This window comes from Myotis daubentonii, chromosome 7 (genome assembly GCF_963259705.1).
Source record: "Myotis daubentonii chromosome 7, mMyoDau2.1, whole genome shotgun sequence".
NCBI classification, from domain to species: domain Eukaryota; kingdom Metazoa; phylum Chordata; class Mammalia; order Chiroptera; family Vespertilionidae; genus Myotis; species Myotis daubentonii.
The window spans coordinates 38,863,349-38,882,117 of record NC_081846.1 but is presented as its reverse complement, the minus strand read 5'-3'; the positions used below and the strand labels follow the sequence as shown (position 1 = coordinate 38,882,117).

Below are 18,769 nucleotides of genomic sequence, written 5' to 3'. Positions count from 1 at the left end.
TGAAAGTGGACAACACTCAGATAGTTCAAAACAGGCAGCCATGTGATCACCCAGGAGGAGGTGTCATGAGAAGGCAAGGAGGCTACCAACAAACCCCTGGGGAAACTCTAGCATTTAAGGGTCTTAAACTCCCTCCTAAAAACGTTGGCCAATGTGAACGTAGAAATGCAGGGGCAGTGGAAACTGTCCAGATATAGGATGGAGTCGAAAGAACCTGAAATGGAATTTTTACCTTCCAGGGACTATACACAGAGATGAGGAGGCAGGATGAGTCACACCGCAAATGATGGTTTTCAATATGCCCTACAATTGTTTATGTATGTGAACATTCAGTTCAACCTAAAGATGGTTCACTACTTCTCATTCTGAAAAGTATCCCAGTATGTAATTTTAACCTTAATTTACTTCATAATTTCAATACCACACTAAATTTTCTATTTTCTTTTTACACAAAAACCCAAACAAGCCAACAAGACACAAATATATAACCACCAAGCCATAGCTCAAAAAAAGGCCAATCTATATTAGTACTGGTGGATGCTCTTCAAAATTTGGAGGAAGTACATGTTGAAAAAAAGTTAATGTATTTGGAAGAAAATAAAGCCTTCTTATGAGGCAAGACTTGATGTCAGCTCTTGCAGCATATCACTGTCCGTGCTTAATAACTTTGCATATAAGTAACAAAAAGAATTTACTATACCTGATTTTTAACACTGGCGTATCTTTTCAGGTGTTTTATAAATTCCGGTCGAGAAGTATTCCGTGCAATTATAAGAGCCATACTTCCATTATTTAATCTGAAATTAAATATTTGTATTTGACATCAAGTTTATTAAGAGATTACATCAGAATTGACTCTATATCAATATTTCTAAAATATATAATGTTTACCAAAAGTTTTAGGCAAGAGAGATAAATCATCATATTAAATTTATTTAAAATTCTTAAATCATATTTTGCTGTTATTTTTTAAATGACGCAGCCTTTCAAAAATGCTTTTATTAAACAATTGCCTTCTTCTCAGCAAGCTCTTCAGTTCGGGGCTTTTTATAAAATGAACCATTATGCACCCTATCCATATATCAAGATGTGATTTAAAATCCAATGTATTTACTTAAGGATTCTACATGTTTTTTAAAGATGTATTATAAAATAGTTACTATAGTACCAGTGGTATAACAAACAGCTCAACACTTTCTAAAATCTAACGTTGATTTAAATATTTATTTATGGGCAGGTCTAAGTGACACAAGAATCTAAATCAAACTGGCCCTTGTATGGATGACACGAAATGAACAAATGCTGCCACACATGTTCGGTTAAATGACCGAGCATTTTAATCTTGCATAGCTGTTTGGTTCAATATAAAAGAGTGTAAATTTAGCATGTGTGATTCAGTGCCCAAAAAAGGCCACTCACAAATGTATGTAGCTTTAGAAGGTCATTTGCAGAAATACATGTGAATGACTTCTAGCTCAATTTCAGTGGAAATACAAAGTTATTCCAAGAATAACAACAACAAAAAAGAGCTCTTTAAATCTATGGACGCTCAGGTTAGAGCTATATAGAATGTTGGAGATTATCCGTCATTCACTCAGTTTATGTAGAAGGAAAAGAAGAGCCCAAGCTTAAGTGATTGTCCAGAGGCACACAAAGAAAAAATGATCACAGAACCAGAGTTCTTAATTCTCAGAGCTCAATGCTTCGACTTGTCATGCCATCTCTTCCCAACTGAAAATAAACAGCACTGAAACAGTATTTTTTAATGTGCTTAATTTTTACTCATAATCATTCTAGTTAAATATTTTGGAGGGAAGTTGAAACTAATCATTACAATAATGTTATAGATTGCCAAAGTACATTAGTCATTCTTTTATTCCACCTCCAGGGAAAATCTAAATTTGACTACATTATACAACATTCATGATCTTTTCTTCTATGCTCTAAGGAAAAGGGAGAGAAATTTTCATACCAATAATGGACAACCACTGAAAAGAATGTATAAGAGATGGAATATCTATATCTTATGGATAAAACAATATGTAAAATGTCTCATGGTATTTTATATAAAATGTGGGTAGTAGATTTTTATTCACATGTACCATTATTCACATTAAGTGTAACAAAAATGTTTCTTTTGATTAAAGGTATCAAATATACACAAATACATGGTATTTGTGTCTGCACTAAAATTGGAAACCAGAATTAAATATAATGTCCTTAACAATCGGTAAATAAACCTAAATAAATAAAGCAAGCAAAGTGACATGAAATAACATAATAGAATCATGTCAATAAAACCCAAGGAATATTTTACCCTCAGTGATACTTAAAAAATCAAAGTAACTGTCTGATCATGATCATTTTTTCCAATTTAACAGCTGTTCTGAACCTACTCTGAGGACAAATTCCTGAAAATCTCTGATATTAAACAGTCAAGGACAGAATACCTCTTCATAATATTCTAGCTAGCCAAGTTCTGGGGCAAGGAGGGACAGGTATTCTGAAAGAAAATTTTGGTTTATAGGAAAGTATTAATGATTCAATAAAAACACTTACTCACCTGGTATCAGGTGCCAAGCCTCTAGGTGCCACTGAACACAGGCAAGGAATTGCCATAATGCTGACGTTCAAGAACTGACCCTGGATCATTTGCCACTGGTCATTGCAGTCTACAGATAGGAAAGTGACCGTTACCTTCCCTCAACACAGCCAAATGGCACTAGAACCTGCGTCAGTTCTCAAGGAGATACTTCTAGACTCACCAGATTTGGGAGATTTCTGTGCCCTCCTAAAAATAAGAAAACAAAGGGAAAAGTAATGACAAAAATAGCATCTATTAAATATGAGAAAATTACAGACCCCTACATTATATATATTAAATGTTTTCTTATATTAGACAATAAGTAAAAATATGTGCATAATTCCATTACTAAATTATATTACATTGATTCATTTCTAGGTAGCATCACCAGTAAAAATGATTTTCATTTTTTTTACAGACTACAGCACTTCTTTTGTGTGACTTTGATTAATATTTGTACTCCACACCCAACAAACTCTCATGACGACAAAAACTATGGGTTTTGTTTACTTGTCTATTTTTTTGGCTCATGTATCCAACGTGCTTGGAATATATTAGGCACTCAATAAACAGCTGTTGGGTGGATGGATGGAATGAATTAATGGTTGTATCTGGAGACAGAAACCAGACTACATGGCCTACTAGAATCTGTAAGACTCCATGAGTCTATATTATTCACTAGTATGTTAGAAAAGCAACCAAAGATCACAATCTAACCAACTGTTTATATCAAACTATTTTACGCTTTAAAGAAAGATACAGATGTAGATGTTGCTTTGAGCTTTCTACCTACCTTTCTTGTAAATCTGGAGAGCTGTTAAATGGTAAAAATGATATTTCACAGTCCTCTGGCCTAAAATACAATGAAATTTGTTATTAACACTCACTGATTCTGAGATAAAAGATTCTTGGTTTAAGGAAAAAAAAAAGACTTACTTAAGTTTTGCCAGTGCCTTAATTACAGCAAAATCCCTCCGTTGGGTAGGGGACATCCATCGATGTTTTTCTGCCAGAGCCAAAGTCCTCCCACCAAAGCCAAACATGGCCGAGAACCCGAAGCGAAGAAGCTTGCCAGTGGTGCTGAAGGTGCAGACATCGACCGGTTGTATGTGCCCTTGAATATCATATTAAATATTACTCAACTGTGCAAGGGCGCCAGGTGTCAAAATGGCAAACACAGAAGAGCACATTTATTTACTTTCAGATCTCGAGCTACTTTATACCATAATGAATATCTTTGCTTTCTCTCCATCTTTACCTACAACTACTGAAATTGCCATTTGAATCTTTTTCAGGTTCTAAGGAAAGAAACACAAGGCAGTAGATTTTGCAGCTTATAGCTATTTCATATAAAACATGGTTAGGATGTCTGAAAAGTAAACAGATTTAGCAGCAGCTTTGCATTGCATTTATCTGAGTGTATATGTTTCCCATCAATTGGGATAATAAAAGGTTGAGTGGATGTACAGTGGCTGAAAAGTTTTATCGTGTACTTTTTTTCCCCTTTCTTTTAATAACATAATCCTAGCCCTAGAGTATTGGTACAATCCAGCAATAGTATCTGATATACTGGAATAGTGTGCATGGATTTCCTTGATCTGGTTATAAAATCATGATCTTACACATGATTACAATGTATTTTTTTCTATCACTATTATAGCAAACTTTACTTATTGCTCTTTATAGCATCTGTATTCTGAAAAGATAGGCAGTCCAAACAGAGAAGTGTTGCCTAATTGACCTTTGGGTTTTAATTCAACATTTCTCTGCTTTAAGAGACAAAGAACCTGTCTTTCTTCAGGCAAGTCTGATGGGAATAAAATAACCTCCCTTATAGTAATATAGAACCTTGCTTATAAAACTCACTCCTTTGAAATAGTTCTTACCCATTATAATGTGCAAAGTTGCAGTTACCACGTGAGGGGTCCCATGGAGAGAATGTGCCAGTACGTTGGTAGAGCCTGCCAAATCAATTTTAGAACATGTACAGTCAATGTAGCCTAGGTTACAAATCAACCACTTGCTCTTTATGCAGATGTCATTATGTAATATTCAGATGACAAATGGAAATTTGTTTCCATTCACAGCTCAGATGCACATCAAATGGTTACTGAATGATTCTTTAATCTTCAAACAACTTAAAGATTAGAACATCGTTTATAGTATCTCCTTACTTACAGCTTTTTCCATCATGAATGTCTATTTTCTACCCAAAACTACTAGCTATGTCAAAGTCTACTCCATCCAGCTTTAACAAATGGGCTTCTAACTTCTACACCAAAAGGAGCACCAACAGCAAAAGGGTGTTTCTGGAGAGCAGAGACAAATGCATCAATACATAACAAAATAAAAGTCCCAACAGCAGCTAAGAAAGGCACACACGATCACTACGAAGTCCAAAGGGCATGCTGTAAATACATTTGACGAATCTCAGAGATAAGCTCTCACCCAAACAGGGATTCTCCTTTGTCTGACAAATGGTATCCTAGATGAAGAAAATGTTTAATTCCATGGTATTTGCCATGGCATGAAAATCTGTATTGAGACATTATAGATTTCTGATTTTCAAAATCATTAAGATAATTTAAAATCCACATGAATTTTTCTTACCTACAGAAGAAAAGAGCTCTCTCAAGTCAGGCCCCTAGAGCATTTATGTCTCTGAGATCCTGGGGTAAATGTCTGCTTTTGAAGGGGGAAATACCAGCTAGTCCCTGCCATTCCCACGAGGCAAAAGCATTTAAACTTAAGAAGCTACAATTTTTCTTTAATTAAAGAATATGAGGAAGAAATCCTGTAACAGCCGAGGGCTATGGAAACATGGATGTGCTACGTTCTGCGGCTTTCAAGGCAAAGATTTGTCCCTGGATTTGTGAATCAGAAATATTCCTGTGTGCTCCCCTGTTAATCTCTCCAATTTGCGTCACTTTGAACTTATGTGTGCTTGGGTTGCTCAGTTGGAAAAGCTGAGGTAACAGACCATCATTAAAATAATAATCATTAGGGATCTATCTAATCATTAATGATTTCCAGACCTCTAGTAACACCAATGCAAAGAGAACTCCACTTTAACCAACTGGCAAACTGGCTCCAAGTGCTTGAGCAACAGGCAAGTTATGCTATGACCCTTGTTACTCAGAATATGGCCCAGGGTCCAGCAGCAACTGACAATACCAGGGTGCTTAGTAAGACCCACTCTCAGGCCCTACTCCAGATCGACCAAGCCAGCGTCTGCGTTGTACAGGACCCTCGGGTTACGTGTGCACACGTTAACCTGGACAGGCACTCCTGGAAGGCATGGTCCAGGGAGCAGCAGCACCGGCACTACTTGGGAGCTTCTTAAAAAGGCAAATTCCTGGGTTCCACCTACAACCCATGGAGGTGGAATGTCTGGGAGTGAGGCCCAGGGAGGTGTCCCTGTTTTGGGAAGTTCTCGAGTTGATTTGTATGCACCCTAAGGTTTGAGAACAAGTGGTCCAGAAACCTGTTACTCAGTGGACCTCTACCCAGGAGTCAAATACCTAGTCCTTTTTAATGATCCTGTGACCCTCACAGCCTGCCTTTTGGCCATCTAATCGCTAATGAATCTGGACTGGGGGAGGGGAGGGGAGGGAACAGATCAGTCTATTTTGCTTCCCAGTCAGATTTATGGTGAAGATTTTGGAGGAGGCCACATAATTAGAGGGAGATATTTAGAATTATCAATGGATTACAGTACTCCATGAAACACATTTCCTCCATTACCATGGTTAATTAGGAATGGCCATAAACGCATTCCTCTAGAAAGGTTATTAAAAAGCATAATGTAATGTTGTCATGTGCAATAGAGAATGACACATATCATGACTCAAGAAAATACAGCCTGTTTATTTCCTGTGAGTTTGAAGTATGCTAAGCATGCCCAAGCACAACTGTTTTTAGAATGCTAGAGATCACTATTTTTATTTTTGTGATGCTAAGGCTTCTCAACTTTGCAACTTTCCATAATTCCATAGAACTTGGCAGTGATGACAGGCATGACCGGAAGTCAGGAAATTATTTGTCATCTTCTACTCTAATTAACCTGGACCTCAGTCCTTAAGACAGTGTTTTAGGCTCTACATTAAAAAGAAATAATATTGTAGTAATTATGCATGGAAATATCAGGGGGAACACTTTGTAAAGTATACGATTGTCTAACCACTATGCTGTACACCTGAAACTAACACAAAATAATACTGAATGTGAAGTGTAGTTGAAAAAATATTTTTTAAAATTAAAAAATAGCCCTGGCCAGATGCTGGTTGTAGCATCCTCCTGTACACTGAAAGGTCACAGGTTCAATTCCTGATCAGGGCACATAGCCAGATTGGGTATTGGTTCCCTGGTCAGGGTGTGTATGGGAGGCAACTGATCGATGTTTCTCTCCCTCTCTCCCTCTTTCTCTCCCTTCCTCTCTCTCTAAAATCAATAACAACATATCCTTGAGTGAGGATTTTAAAAAATTAAAAATAAATAAATGAAGTCCATGGGGGCGGGGAGGGAGGTGTTCATGAGGAAAGTGGGTGCAAAATTGTCAAACTCTAGACTGCTCTCTATTTTTATTTGGATAATCTACAAGATAGAGGACAGTGTGCTGAAACAAAATGTGACTCATCTGAAAAGATGTCTACCTGCTAAAAGAACAGCCTGCTCACATAAATAGCAACTATGTAATTTTAGCATCCGCACAAAAACTGTAAATGGTCTGCCTCACGGTAAACATTTTAATTAGCCTGAAAAGTTCTTTTTCATAACGTTACCAGCAACTTGGCTCACTCACCACCACCTTCCCAAACCTGTTAAAACGCGCCCACTACAGAGTAAGGACAGAAGTAGGAGTCCATGACTGATGGAAGCTCCAGGCAGAAGCCAAGGAGGCAAAAAGAAAAAAAGGGGAAAAAAATTGTCCTTGGGAGTGCAAGCACTTCTGCAGAACAATTAACTTAATTAACCAGGCACCATGAATATTCATAAGGCCGTTAATGTCTCCCACATCTAAACAGATAAATGTGATGTAATGACTTCCTAGTCAAGCATATCTAAAATTCTCAGGAAAGCTGCACCTACATTGGTTCCATGCCCGAAATATCGTAGAAATTAACAGTCCCTTGGAAATACTTAATTTTCCTCAAATTAATTGGAAAGCATGAATTTATTTATGTGAATTCTATAGGAAGATATGGTTTGCAGCCATCAGTATGTGGATCGAGCCTTGTTTTACAACAACTGGATTGCTTTTTTTATTTTTATGTCCTCTCAAGCTTTTTTCTCTGTCCTCTCCCCCACCTCAGGCACACCCTTTAATCCAAATCTCTCCCTAATAGTTCCTTAGCACCAGTTCCCATAGCAACAAACACCACTGCTAATGGCCAGCAGTTCAAATACAGGCTTCTCCACATCTGATCCATCTGAGTCTGACCGTCATTCAGCAGCTTAGTCTGTTGGCTCAGTGTAGTCATTTACTAAACACCCTCCCTCTGGGTGTCTCTCTCCAGGAGGCAAATGGCTTCGAAGGCAAACGGTCTTCTGTGTTCAGCTTGCAAACCTCCTGCCTAGCTCCTGCTCTTCTGCTGCCAAAGCCCGGGAGGCATAGAGTCCTCACATTAAACACGTCCCAACATGCCTTCCTCCTCCTGTTACCTGGGATCCATACGCTGCAAGTCCCGGACAGTGACCAGCGTTTGGGAACAGGCTGTATCTTCTAAACAAGGAGTATTTAGATGGCATTTCTACATGGCCACTGTATACAAAAAGTGCTTTCAGAATCAGATATGCTTAAAAAGAGTGATGGTGAAACTTGGTGCTACTCCTTTATAAAATCTGACTTACATGTTTCAAAAAGTAAGCATAGCCCCCAATTTTTCTAGCCAACAATTCACTTTCAGTCCAATGCACAGCTATGGGGAGGCCCATCTTCCCACTTTTGATTCTCAGGAGCCAAAGAGTGACCTCATGAGGGACAGTACTAAGGAAGAAAAACAGTGGCCTACGCAGGTGCCCTTTGCATGGAAAAGTTCCACCATTCTAGACAGAGGGCTACTAAAGCGACACAAAATGTCAAAGTGGCTGGTCTCAACTGCATCTTTTTTTTTTCTTCTAAATTGAGGTTTTGTTCTCTTTTTCTTAAAGACTACCACAGGTTTTTCTCTATATGCTTAAAATTATCAAGGTATATCCAAGTAGCCTTTTAAATTCTTGCTTGTATAACAGACTTCATACTCTAAAAGGACATTCAAATACCTTTTGTTCTTTGTCAATTAATGCTGAATATACTGAAATCTATACTACATGAATGTGATTATCAAATGGATTGATTTCTGTTTTCATAGGAAAGAATAATTCTTTCTGCTTTTCTTTAGAGAAATGTGTGATTTTTTAAAAATGAAAAGAAATAATCACTCTCCTTCACTATTGTATGTTTAAGTAATATTTTTGAAGGAGTGACTCATATAACATCATAAACTCTCAAAAGATGTTCCCTCTCTCTGGATCCCTGTGCTCTCCTCCCTTCTGGATCCCCTGCGCGCTCCTCCCTTCTGGATCCCTGTGCGCTCCTCCCTCCTGGATCCCTGTGCGCTCCTCCCTTCTGGATCCCTGTGCGCTCCTCCCATCTGGACCCCTGTGCGCTCCTCCCTTCTGGACCCCTGCGCGCTCCTCCCTCCTGGATCCCTGTGCACTCCTCCCATCTGGACCCCTGTGCACTCCTCCCTTCTGGATCCCTGTGCGCTCCTCCCTTCTGGATCCCTGTGCGCTCCTCCCATCTGGACCCCTGTGCTCTCCTCCCTTCTGGACCCCTGCACGCTCCTCCCTTCTGGATCCCTGCGCGCTCCTCCCTTCTGGATCCCTGCGCGCTCCTCCCTTCTGGATCCCTGTGCACTCCTCCCATCTGGACCCCTGTGCACTCCTCCCATCTGGACCCCTGCGCACTCCTCCCATCTGGATCCCTGCACGCTCCTCCCTTCTGGATCCCTGCACGCTCCTCCCTTCTGGATCCCTGTGCGCTCCTCCCTTCTGGATCCCTGTGCGCTCCTCCCTCCTGGATCCCTGTGCACTCCTCCCATCTGGACCCCTGTGCACTCCTCCCTTCTGGATCCCTGTGCGCTCCTCCCTTCTGGATCCCTGTGCGCTCCTCCCATCTGGACCCCTGTGCGCTCCTCCCTTCTGGATCCCTGCACGCTCCTCCCTTCTGGATCCCTGCGCGCTCCTCCCTTCTGGATCCCTGCGCGCTCCTCCCTTCTGGATCCCTGTGCACTCCTCCCATCTGGACCCCTGTGCACTCCTCCCATCTGGACCCCTGTGCACTCCTCCCATCTGGATCCCTGCATGCTCCTCCCTTCTGGATCCCTGCACGCTCCTCCCTTCTGGATCCCTGTGCGCTCCTCCCTTCTGGATCCCTGTGCACTCCTCCCATCTGGACCCCTGTGCACTCCTCCCATCTGGACCCCTGTGCACTCCTCCCATCTGGATCCCTGCACGCTCCTCCCTTCTGGATCCCTGCACGCTCCTCCCTTCTGGATCCCTGTGCGCTCCTCCCTTCTGGATCCTGTGCGCTCCAGCTGTTCTCCCTGCCTCTCACCCCCAAGTTCTCCTGCTCCCTTCCCCTGGTCAGGAATCTTCCTAGAACAGCCTCCCAGCAAGTTGCTCCCTTGCTCTGAACCTTCCATTGTTTCTTCCTGTTTATCAAGTACCATCCTGATGCCTTCCTATGGCATCCAGGAGCCACCATAGTTTGGGCCTATTTTGATACTGTAATCACTCAACAAATGATCCATTTTCTATTCCTCAACATTCCTGGGTTTTTGCCTTGGTGTTTTTTACTTTTGCAGGCAAAAACGCAGCTCATTCTCATTTTTTTCAGGCCAGACCTATCGAACCCATTTTTAGGCCTAATTCAAGTGCTGCTTACTCTAGAACATCATCCTTACATTCATTCACCTAATAAACCTAATTGTTGAGTGTTCGCTGTGCTGTGTTCTATTCTGCACTAGCTGTTGGAGAAACAGCAGTCGGAATAAATCCTCTCGGTGTTGTCAAGGTTACCTGTGTATACTTTGATTAGGGGGGTTACCACACTTGCCCTCACATGAAGTTATCAGCAGTTTGACTGGGAGTGGCCCTGTTTTGAAATTTCATGATCTGGGACCGTGTGATCATTAGACCTTCACATGGAAAGGTAGAATAACAACAACCCCATTTATTGAATGGTTCACGATGTATCCGACTCTCTGCATATACCTCCTAATTTAATATTACAATAACCTTGTACTGACGTGAATACTATGTGGGTTACCTCCCTTTTATGGATTAGAAAAATGCGGCTCAAAACTATTAAATAACTTGTCCAAGCCTCACATTCTTGCTAGTGAAGATGCCAAGCTTGGGTCTTTCAGACTCAAAGTCTACGTGTTTAACTCTGTATCGCACTGTCTAGAAAGTGAAACAGGGGAGGGTGGAAGGATAGAAGGAGAGGGTCCATTTAGCAAAGCCGTGGCCACTCCCTTGCCTGCCGGTATCACACCGAGCGGCAGCTGGGCTCGGGCAGGGGTCAGGATGCGGTCTGTTTCCAGGCCGGCACTCTGCTGGGCTCGAAGGAGCAACGCGTGGGCTACTTCGCTGGCAGAACCGTCTCCACCAACACAGACGACGCTAGAAAATAAGAAGTTACATGAGACAACGCAAGACTTCAAATTAATGGATAATCATTCATGAGATCTAGACTGTAACTGTTCATCTTCTATATTCTATGTGCATGATCACTACACACCTTTCCACATTTTAGTATGCGGCAGTGGATAAGGAGACACTTGCACTACACAGAATGTAATACTTTCAGTCATTTCCTCCATGAATGTAATGCCTAGATGATACCCAGAGAGTAAATATTCTCAAATGGGGAAAGAGGTATCGAAGGGGCAAATTCACATCTGACCTGCATTTTGCTCTGTTAATATCCAAAATCATATTATTCTCATCTTGTTAATGTTAATAATAGCGATGGACAATTCCTTTCACTAATGCAAAACAAAGTCATAAAATCCTGCTAATTTTCAATAGAGCTCTGAAGATACTGAAATAAGAGCCACGTAAAATATGAGGCTTTAATTAAAGGAACTGCTCATTATCATTAGTATATGACTGTAGTGATTGCAAAGCTGAACTGGTTTTCATCTCCTGGACATCACTGCTAAATGGCACTTCCAAAGTTAATGTTACTACCCTTCGACCCTAGTCAGTACTGCTTGTCTTTTTAAGGCTTCATGAAAAGTAGACTATTGGGCCTTGGAGGTGGGACTCCATGAAAGTAATATAGAAGACATCAGACATTTGTTTCATAATCATTTGTATTTAAAAGATTCAAAATAACCTTAAGTAGCAAAATGACCTCAATTTTCTCAAAAGAAAGATTTAAAAAAATTTAAATGTGTTTTTATTGCTTTTTTAGAGAGAGGAAGGGAGAGGGAAGACAGCTAGAAACATCAATCAGCTGCCTCCTGCACGCTAGGGACTGAGCCCACAACACCCCAGGCATGTGCTCTGACTGGGAATCAAACCAGTGGCCTCTGGGTTAGTGGGTGACGCTCAACCCCTGAGCCACACCAGCAGGGCCACAAAAGGAAGGTTTTATTATTGGAAGCATGTGTCACCGTTCAAGGGCGGAGCAAGACTGGCAGAGCATGTTCAGTCTAAAGGAGAGGCGCTTCTCAGCTCCCACCCACACACATCCTGTGGGGGCAGGCCTCCAGGACCCCTTCTCCTGAAGCCGCAGGTTCTGATTTGGGGTTGTCTTTTAGTCTGTAAACACTAGCATTTTATCTATTTAAAAACACTATGTGCCAAAACAAACAAACAAACAAACAAACAAACAAACAAGAACCGCCACAGCCTGCAGGTCATAATCAGCAGGGCTTACTGGCTCCCGCAGCTCCAGATGCTGATGAATCCAGAGGCGGCGGGAGCCTTTCCATCAGCTCTCTCCACCTTGTTCTCAGCCTGGCTGGCCCTCACCTAACTGAGGCAGCCCTTTGCTTGCACGTAGCCTGAGCCAGCCAGGTCCACCCTAGTTGGAAGAGGCTCTAGGATATGCGATACAACCCAGGCCTTTTTTGGTTCGGGGTATTATTTTGTTTCTAAACTGATTCCATGGGTGCACGTTGTGGCCACTGAATCAGAAGTGATTGTATCTACTCAGGGACAATTTCATGTCCGATGACATCCTGGCTCTTTTCTAGCAAATCCTCAGAATTCTGTAAACTAGGCATTAGCCTCCTCCTTGTAAATGGAGAAGCCAAGGTTTGATTTGAATCTTATCTATATGATTTTAAAGATCTCTATGAGCAAGTTTCCAAACATTGTATAAACGTATAATTTTCAGATCCATGCCTGTCTACCTACTGAGGTGCGTGGGGCCCAAAAGGAGCTCGTAAAGTCATCTAACAAAGCATCTACCTTAACACCAAAGATCTCGACTCTCTTGTACAGCATAGCAGCCTCTGACCCCTGGGATCCTGCATCCAGTAAGAGCGCCGTGTCCACATTAATCTGTGGCTAGAGTTAGTACAGATGGCCTTTCTATGAACACACCCTGCTACAAAAGCCTTGGAAATGGTATCACCACGCATGCTGTGTTACGTATTTTGAAGCTATAACAAATGATAATTACAATAAAATTTAAGATTTAGTGAATAATTACTCTGTATTACTATTCTCAGCACTCACATGTATTAACTACTTTAATTTGAACAACAACTGTGTGCAACAGATATACTTTCACATTCAATTGACAGGTTAGAAAACTAAGGCATTGAAAGATTAAGTAACTTTCCCAAGGTCATACCATGGTAAGTGAAAGAATGAGGATTTGAAATAAGACAATTTGGCCTTGGAGACTGCACTTTTATTCAAAATATTATTTTCCTTCCCTATGTTATATAAAACCTCATTGAGTATAGCCACATGAGAGTTTTATTACTTTGCAAATCAGTTTACCAGGATAACTAATGTGAAATTAAATGAGTTAGGAAAGAATGTATTTATTTATGTTGACTACTCCTAGATCATTAAGATCATTTCCAGATGTAGTTATTAGACCTACAAATATACTTAATGCAAACATATCACAAGGGTCAGGATACTACAAGAAAAGGGGGGGAAATCAACCTTTTATCATTATGAACTGATTTAACCACACTTGAGAGAATCTAAAACATAACCCTTAGAGTAACTAATATTTGGCATATGGCTTATGTTTTTAGGATAAGTCAATTTCTTCTTGCCATGGCCCCAGTGATTCTGCCTAGAAGAGTATAACTGGAGGCTATTATCTTATATCTCTTTATAAAACTAAAATTAAAAATTAAATGGATGTTTGTGTATTTACCTATCAACCAATATCATTTTTGAATGATTTTGAATGGATTTTTCATTTAAAACATTTTTGAAAAAGAGATACTTTTCTCTACCCTTAACTATACAGATACCATGGTCAATGTGATAAAATGTCAATGTGAGCCAAATAATGTTTAAATTACTGTGGATCTAGTTAATGGTGAAATTAACAAAATAAGAAAATACATAATTAAATAAATTCAAACAGAAAACACTGTCAAACAAAACAGGAAAATGTTAGTATATTTATAATTGACTCAGAGCTACAGGTTTGCTTAACCATATGTACACTATACATTCAACTGTTACTGCTTCACATCTCTTCTTTGCCTTTGCACAGCTTCCTATTTGTGCCCAGTAAAAATAGGGGCCAATATAGAAACCGACACGCCTAAAATCTCAGCAACAGGATCTGTTTTCTAGAACACACTGGAGCTGCACACCAGCTGTCATGAGCACTGGTGCACTGTTCGCGTTGGCTTTAGAAATATGTCACACTGTGTCTTCACAGAAACATATGTAACTCATTAATCCTAGCAAATAACATTTCTTAAACAGTACTTACCAAACCATTTTTGCTTTACTGAAAAATACACATAGACTCTTTCTTGGATCCTAACCTCTCTGTGTCTAAAAACAGCTCCCCCAGAGTCAGGCAGAGCGCATCCGTGGAGGAATGATAGCGCCTCTCTCATCAGAATCCCAGAGAACAGTGAGGTCACCTTATCCCACCCCGGAGTCTTTATATATGTTCTTCAAAAACTGCTCCCATACAGGCACTCTTTGAACAGGTTCGGGAACAGGGAACTCGGGACTGTAGGGCATTCCATTTTCAAACCGTCCACTTGTTAGAAAATGGTTCTTTTGAAGTGCCTAAGAAATGACATTTCCATTGTCCTCCTCATATACCTCTCTAGGTAATTCTAAGAGGAGTGGATTAAAATGACCGTTTTATTAAGATCCCAATCGCCATATCAGTTTCTACTGAGGAAAAAATTGAGCCCAAGGAAATAAATGAGCTATTTAAAGGATCTTATAAAATAGAGAACTTTTAAATTATAGTAAGTCCTAACTAAATCAGCATGCTAGAATTTAAAAATATGTAATTACTGGAACTCAGTTCATATAATGGGTAGGCCAAACTATTTGGTTAAAAAAATGTGGGTATTAACTGAAGGATCTATATATTCTGTTAGTGCCACACTGCAAAATAATGACAAAAATTAAGTAGGTTTAGGTAAAGAGGAAAAGATGACCATATAACACTTGAGCAATAATCTTTCATCAATCTGAAAAGCTCTTCTTGATCCTTGCAAAATATAGTTACCAATGAAACTTATTCACAGATACCACATTTAGCGGGACACTTCATAACGCTGAAGGGCAAGGCCGGGTCTAATACCTACGATATCTGTCATGTTCATATTATCATGTTTTGAAGCAAGAGCTTACTTGAAATGCAGCCACACTTACACTTACTCCCAAGCTGTGATTCAGGACTATGCAGCATATTAAAGCATGTACTTAATGGGCATGATTCCCCCAATTACTTTCTTAAATTGTAAACTTGATAATTTCCTAAATGTAGCTTATTAATTAACCCATCTAGCGCTAAGTCTAAATCACCTGCCCCATATTCCTCATCATTGATATAATATTGCTATCTAGATTTATTCCTCTCTATTAAATTACTTTTTGAAAAATAATTTTACTTACCAAACTTTCTTCATCTACTAATATTTTTCTCAGCAAAAAATATGAAGCATTTTGAAAAGCAACCCTTCTAAGGTTCCATTTTGATGAGATCACTTTCCTCCCTCACACGTTCTTGTACGGCAAGCCTTTCGCTTTGGTTGAAAGACCCACCTGCCCTTCTCGACATGATGAGTCTTTTGTTGTCCCCCTTGCACGTGGCCACGTGACACAAATAATTCACACACTCGCCACCTTTTAGAACTCTGAAATATCCACCCTTGAAAAGATTGTTTTTGTCTTATTTATCGACCCAGCACTTTAGCAAGTTAATTCACCTGATTTTTAAAAATGGCTATTGCCAAAACGGTTTAGCTCAGTGGATAGAGCGTCGGCCTGCGGACTGAAAGGTCCCAGGTTCGATTCCGGTCAAGGGCATGTACCTTGGTTGCGGGCACATCCCCAGTGGGAGATGTGCAGGGGGCAGCTGATCGATGTTCCTCTCTCATCAATGTTTCTAACTCTCTATCTCTCTACCTCCCTCTCTGTAAAAAAATCAATAAAATATATTTAAAAAAATGGCTATTAAACTACATGCCACTGGCCTCGTTTCTAATGTTTGCATTTCAGTGGACACTTTCTGCACACTCCCACAGTGCACTGCAAACAACAGTTTCCAATGCCTATGGGTAATGACACACTTATTAGGTAGCCACAGAATTATAGAAGATAATTTAAATTAACATCTTGTTATGAATTCTGAAGATAATATATTTGTTTTTATAAAATATTTACCCTCTGTCAATCACAGTCAAATAACTAGTGGGTTGCTATTAACACTCTCAATAAATTTGCAAGAGAGAATCATTGTACAGTTATGCTGTATGACCGACATATCTTCCATCAGTGCTTTTCTAGAAACTCACACGGGTAAAGGCAAGAATTCAGGAGAACAGACGCCAGTGTCTGCATGTTAGCTCTGTATAGCCTGGAACAGTGTGATGTCCCAGAACTTGCGATTACATTTCTCCTTTTTGCTTTCTATGCCTAATCTTGAGAGGTGATGGCTATGTCCTGTTATCATGATTACCATTAACTGTCATTACACAGATATGAAAGAAATAGTGCCTAATTATATACATCACAAATATTTTAAAATTGTAAGTCCCAAATATATAGCTAAAAACTAATGAAAATAGGTCTGGCCAGTTTGGTCTGTGATTAGAGCATCGGCCCTCGGACTGAAGGGTTATGGGTTTGATTCTGATCAAAGGCATGTACTTAGTTGCAGGCCCGTGCAGGGGGCAACCAGTCAATGTGTCCCTCTCACATCCATGTTTCTCTCTCTCTGTCTCTCCCCCTCCCTTCCACTCTCTCTAAAACATTTCTGGAAGAAAATAGCCTCAGGTGAGGATTAACAACAACAAAAAATCTAATGAAAACATTTAATAATATAAACTATATGACATACATAGATTAATAATGCAACCTACCCATCAAATCCCTGTAGGTCGCATTCCTTTAGCAGCGACAGAGCATGCCCTTCATATTCTGTTACTATTAAAAAAACAACAACAAGTGAAATTTTTAAACAATGATCTATACTTTTTAACTCGGTCTGGCAAAATAATATAATAAACATATGGTCAGGTCACAAAACAACATTTATTCTTGAATATTTATATTTTAATCATGGGAAAGAGGATTAAGTGTTACTTGCCTGATGTGTTTTACAGCTTTATGTAAAAGAGGGTCATATATCTGTTCCAACTACATAAGTCATTTGGGGATATCCCCACACAGAGCAGTTGGATAATTTATCTTGGTGCCTGTCGACTTAGTGTTCCCTAAATAAGACACATTTCTTTTAAATCAGAAGCCTAAGAGCAGGAGTATTTTGAAAATAAGGCATATTGGCTGGCATCAAGCCGTCAATGTTAAATCGCTTTGGCAACCTTACATGAATAAATTACTTGAAAGGTTAGTGTAAGATTTACATACCAGAAGAATGTGTATCTGGAACTGCTAGACTACAAGGAGGAGGAGTTGGATGTGGAAATGTGAAGCAAAGCCAACACCAGTGATAACAGATCCAAGCCAAGGAGGGTGGCACAGGCCCACCAGAGCTGGTCCTCCGAGGAAATGAATCTGTCACTCCCTATTGCTGTCTCCACAGTTATGATGCCCCATGCAGTATTGTAAATGCCAGTGGAGACAGGATAAACTGGCACACTGCAGATGGCACCAAGCATCCCAGCCACGTTTAGCATTTTCTGGGGCAGCTCTGCCAGAAGAGACAGCCCAGCTGTATCCACCCATCAAAGATTTCTGCTGACTGACGTGACATCGCAGATGGATCTTTTTGTGTAAGAATGTGCATCGTTATATGCAAGATTACATTAATCTTTCATGCCTGTCTGTCCCTGGTGCCAGCATGGTTCAAGCTTTTCCTACAGTGTTTTTAGATATTATTAGTCTTGGTGTCTAAAAGAATCATTCTGTATCCAGCAGCGTTACATTGTAATTCTCCCACAGCTTATTCAAATGCCATTATATTCACATGAGTAAAACCTCTCTGTGTTAAATTCTAATCAGACGAAGGCTACGAGCTTGGAAGTTTAAGTTATCATAAATGATTTTGTGTTGATCATTTATTCATAACCTCAGTAAGTAGTTACAATCTTAACTGCAAAGTAATAAAATATCTACATACACACATTAAAAAGAATTAAGAATAACATGAAGAAATATTTTTGCTGAGAATCAGATTATCAAGTCTCGCTTTTATACCAACACTTACTTTGGAAAAGCTTCTCAGCCCCAGTACAAAATTAGCTTAAAAGTATGTCATGGCTGAATGCTATTTTTACTTAGGTAAAATTTTAAATAACAGTTTATTTTTTCCTTTTATCTTGCAGATGGAATTTGATTATACATGGGTGCAAATCATCCAAGAAGAACAATTTTTAAGTGGCACTGTATATACGTTAAATAAAATCGCTGAGTTGAAATAAAGAGACAGAAAAGATGAAGCAAACCTAACCACAATATATTAGGACAAAATGAATAAAGTCCTTGGCCTTCACA

General features: G+C 39.8%; 1 protein-coding gene across 1 annotated transcript in view; it reads right to left on the bottom strand.

Annotated features, from left to right (window-relative positions):
* Positions 1-18,769, bottom strand: part of CERKL (ceramide kinase like) — a 95,002-nt gene that overhangs the window by 4,563 nt on the left and 71,670 nt on the right. The window contains exons 4-11 of the mRNA XM_059703933.1: positions 17,176-17,239; positions 11,109-11,251; positions 4,471-4,545; positions 3,521-3,698; positions 3,378-3,437; positions 2,766-2,791; positions 2,564-2,672; positions 701-797 (exon numbers count right to left, since the gene is read on the bottom strand). Coding sequence (XP_059559916.1) covers positions 701-797; positions 2,564-2,672; positions 2,766-2,791; positions 3,378-3,437; positions 3,521-3,698; positions 4,471-4,545; positions 11,109-11,251; positions 17,176-17,239 — 752 coding nt within the window. The remainder of the gene's footprint in view (positions 1-700; positions 798-2,563; positions 2,673-2,765; positions 2,792-3,377; positions 3,438-3,520; positions 3,699-4,470; positions 4,546-11,108; positions 11,252-17,175; positions 17,240-18,769) is intronic.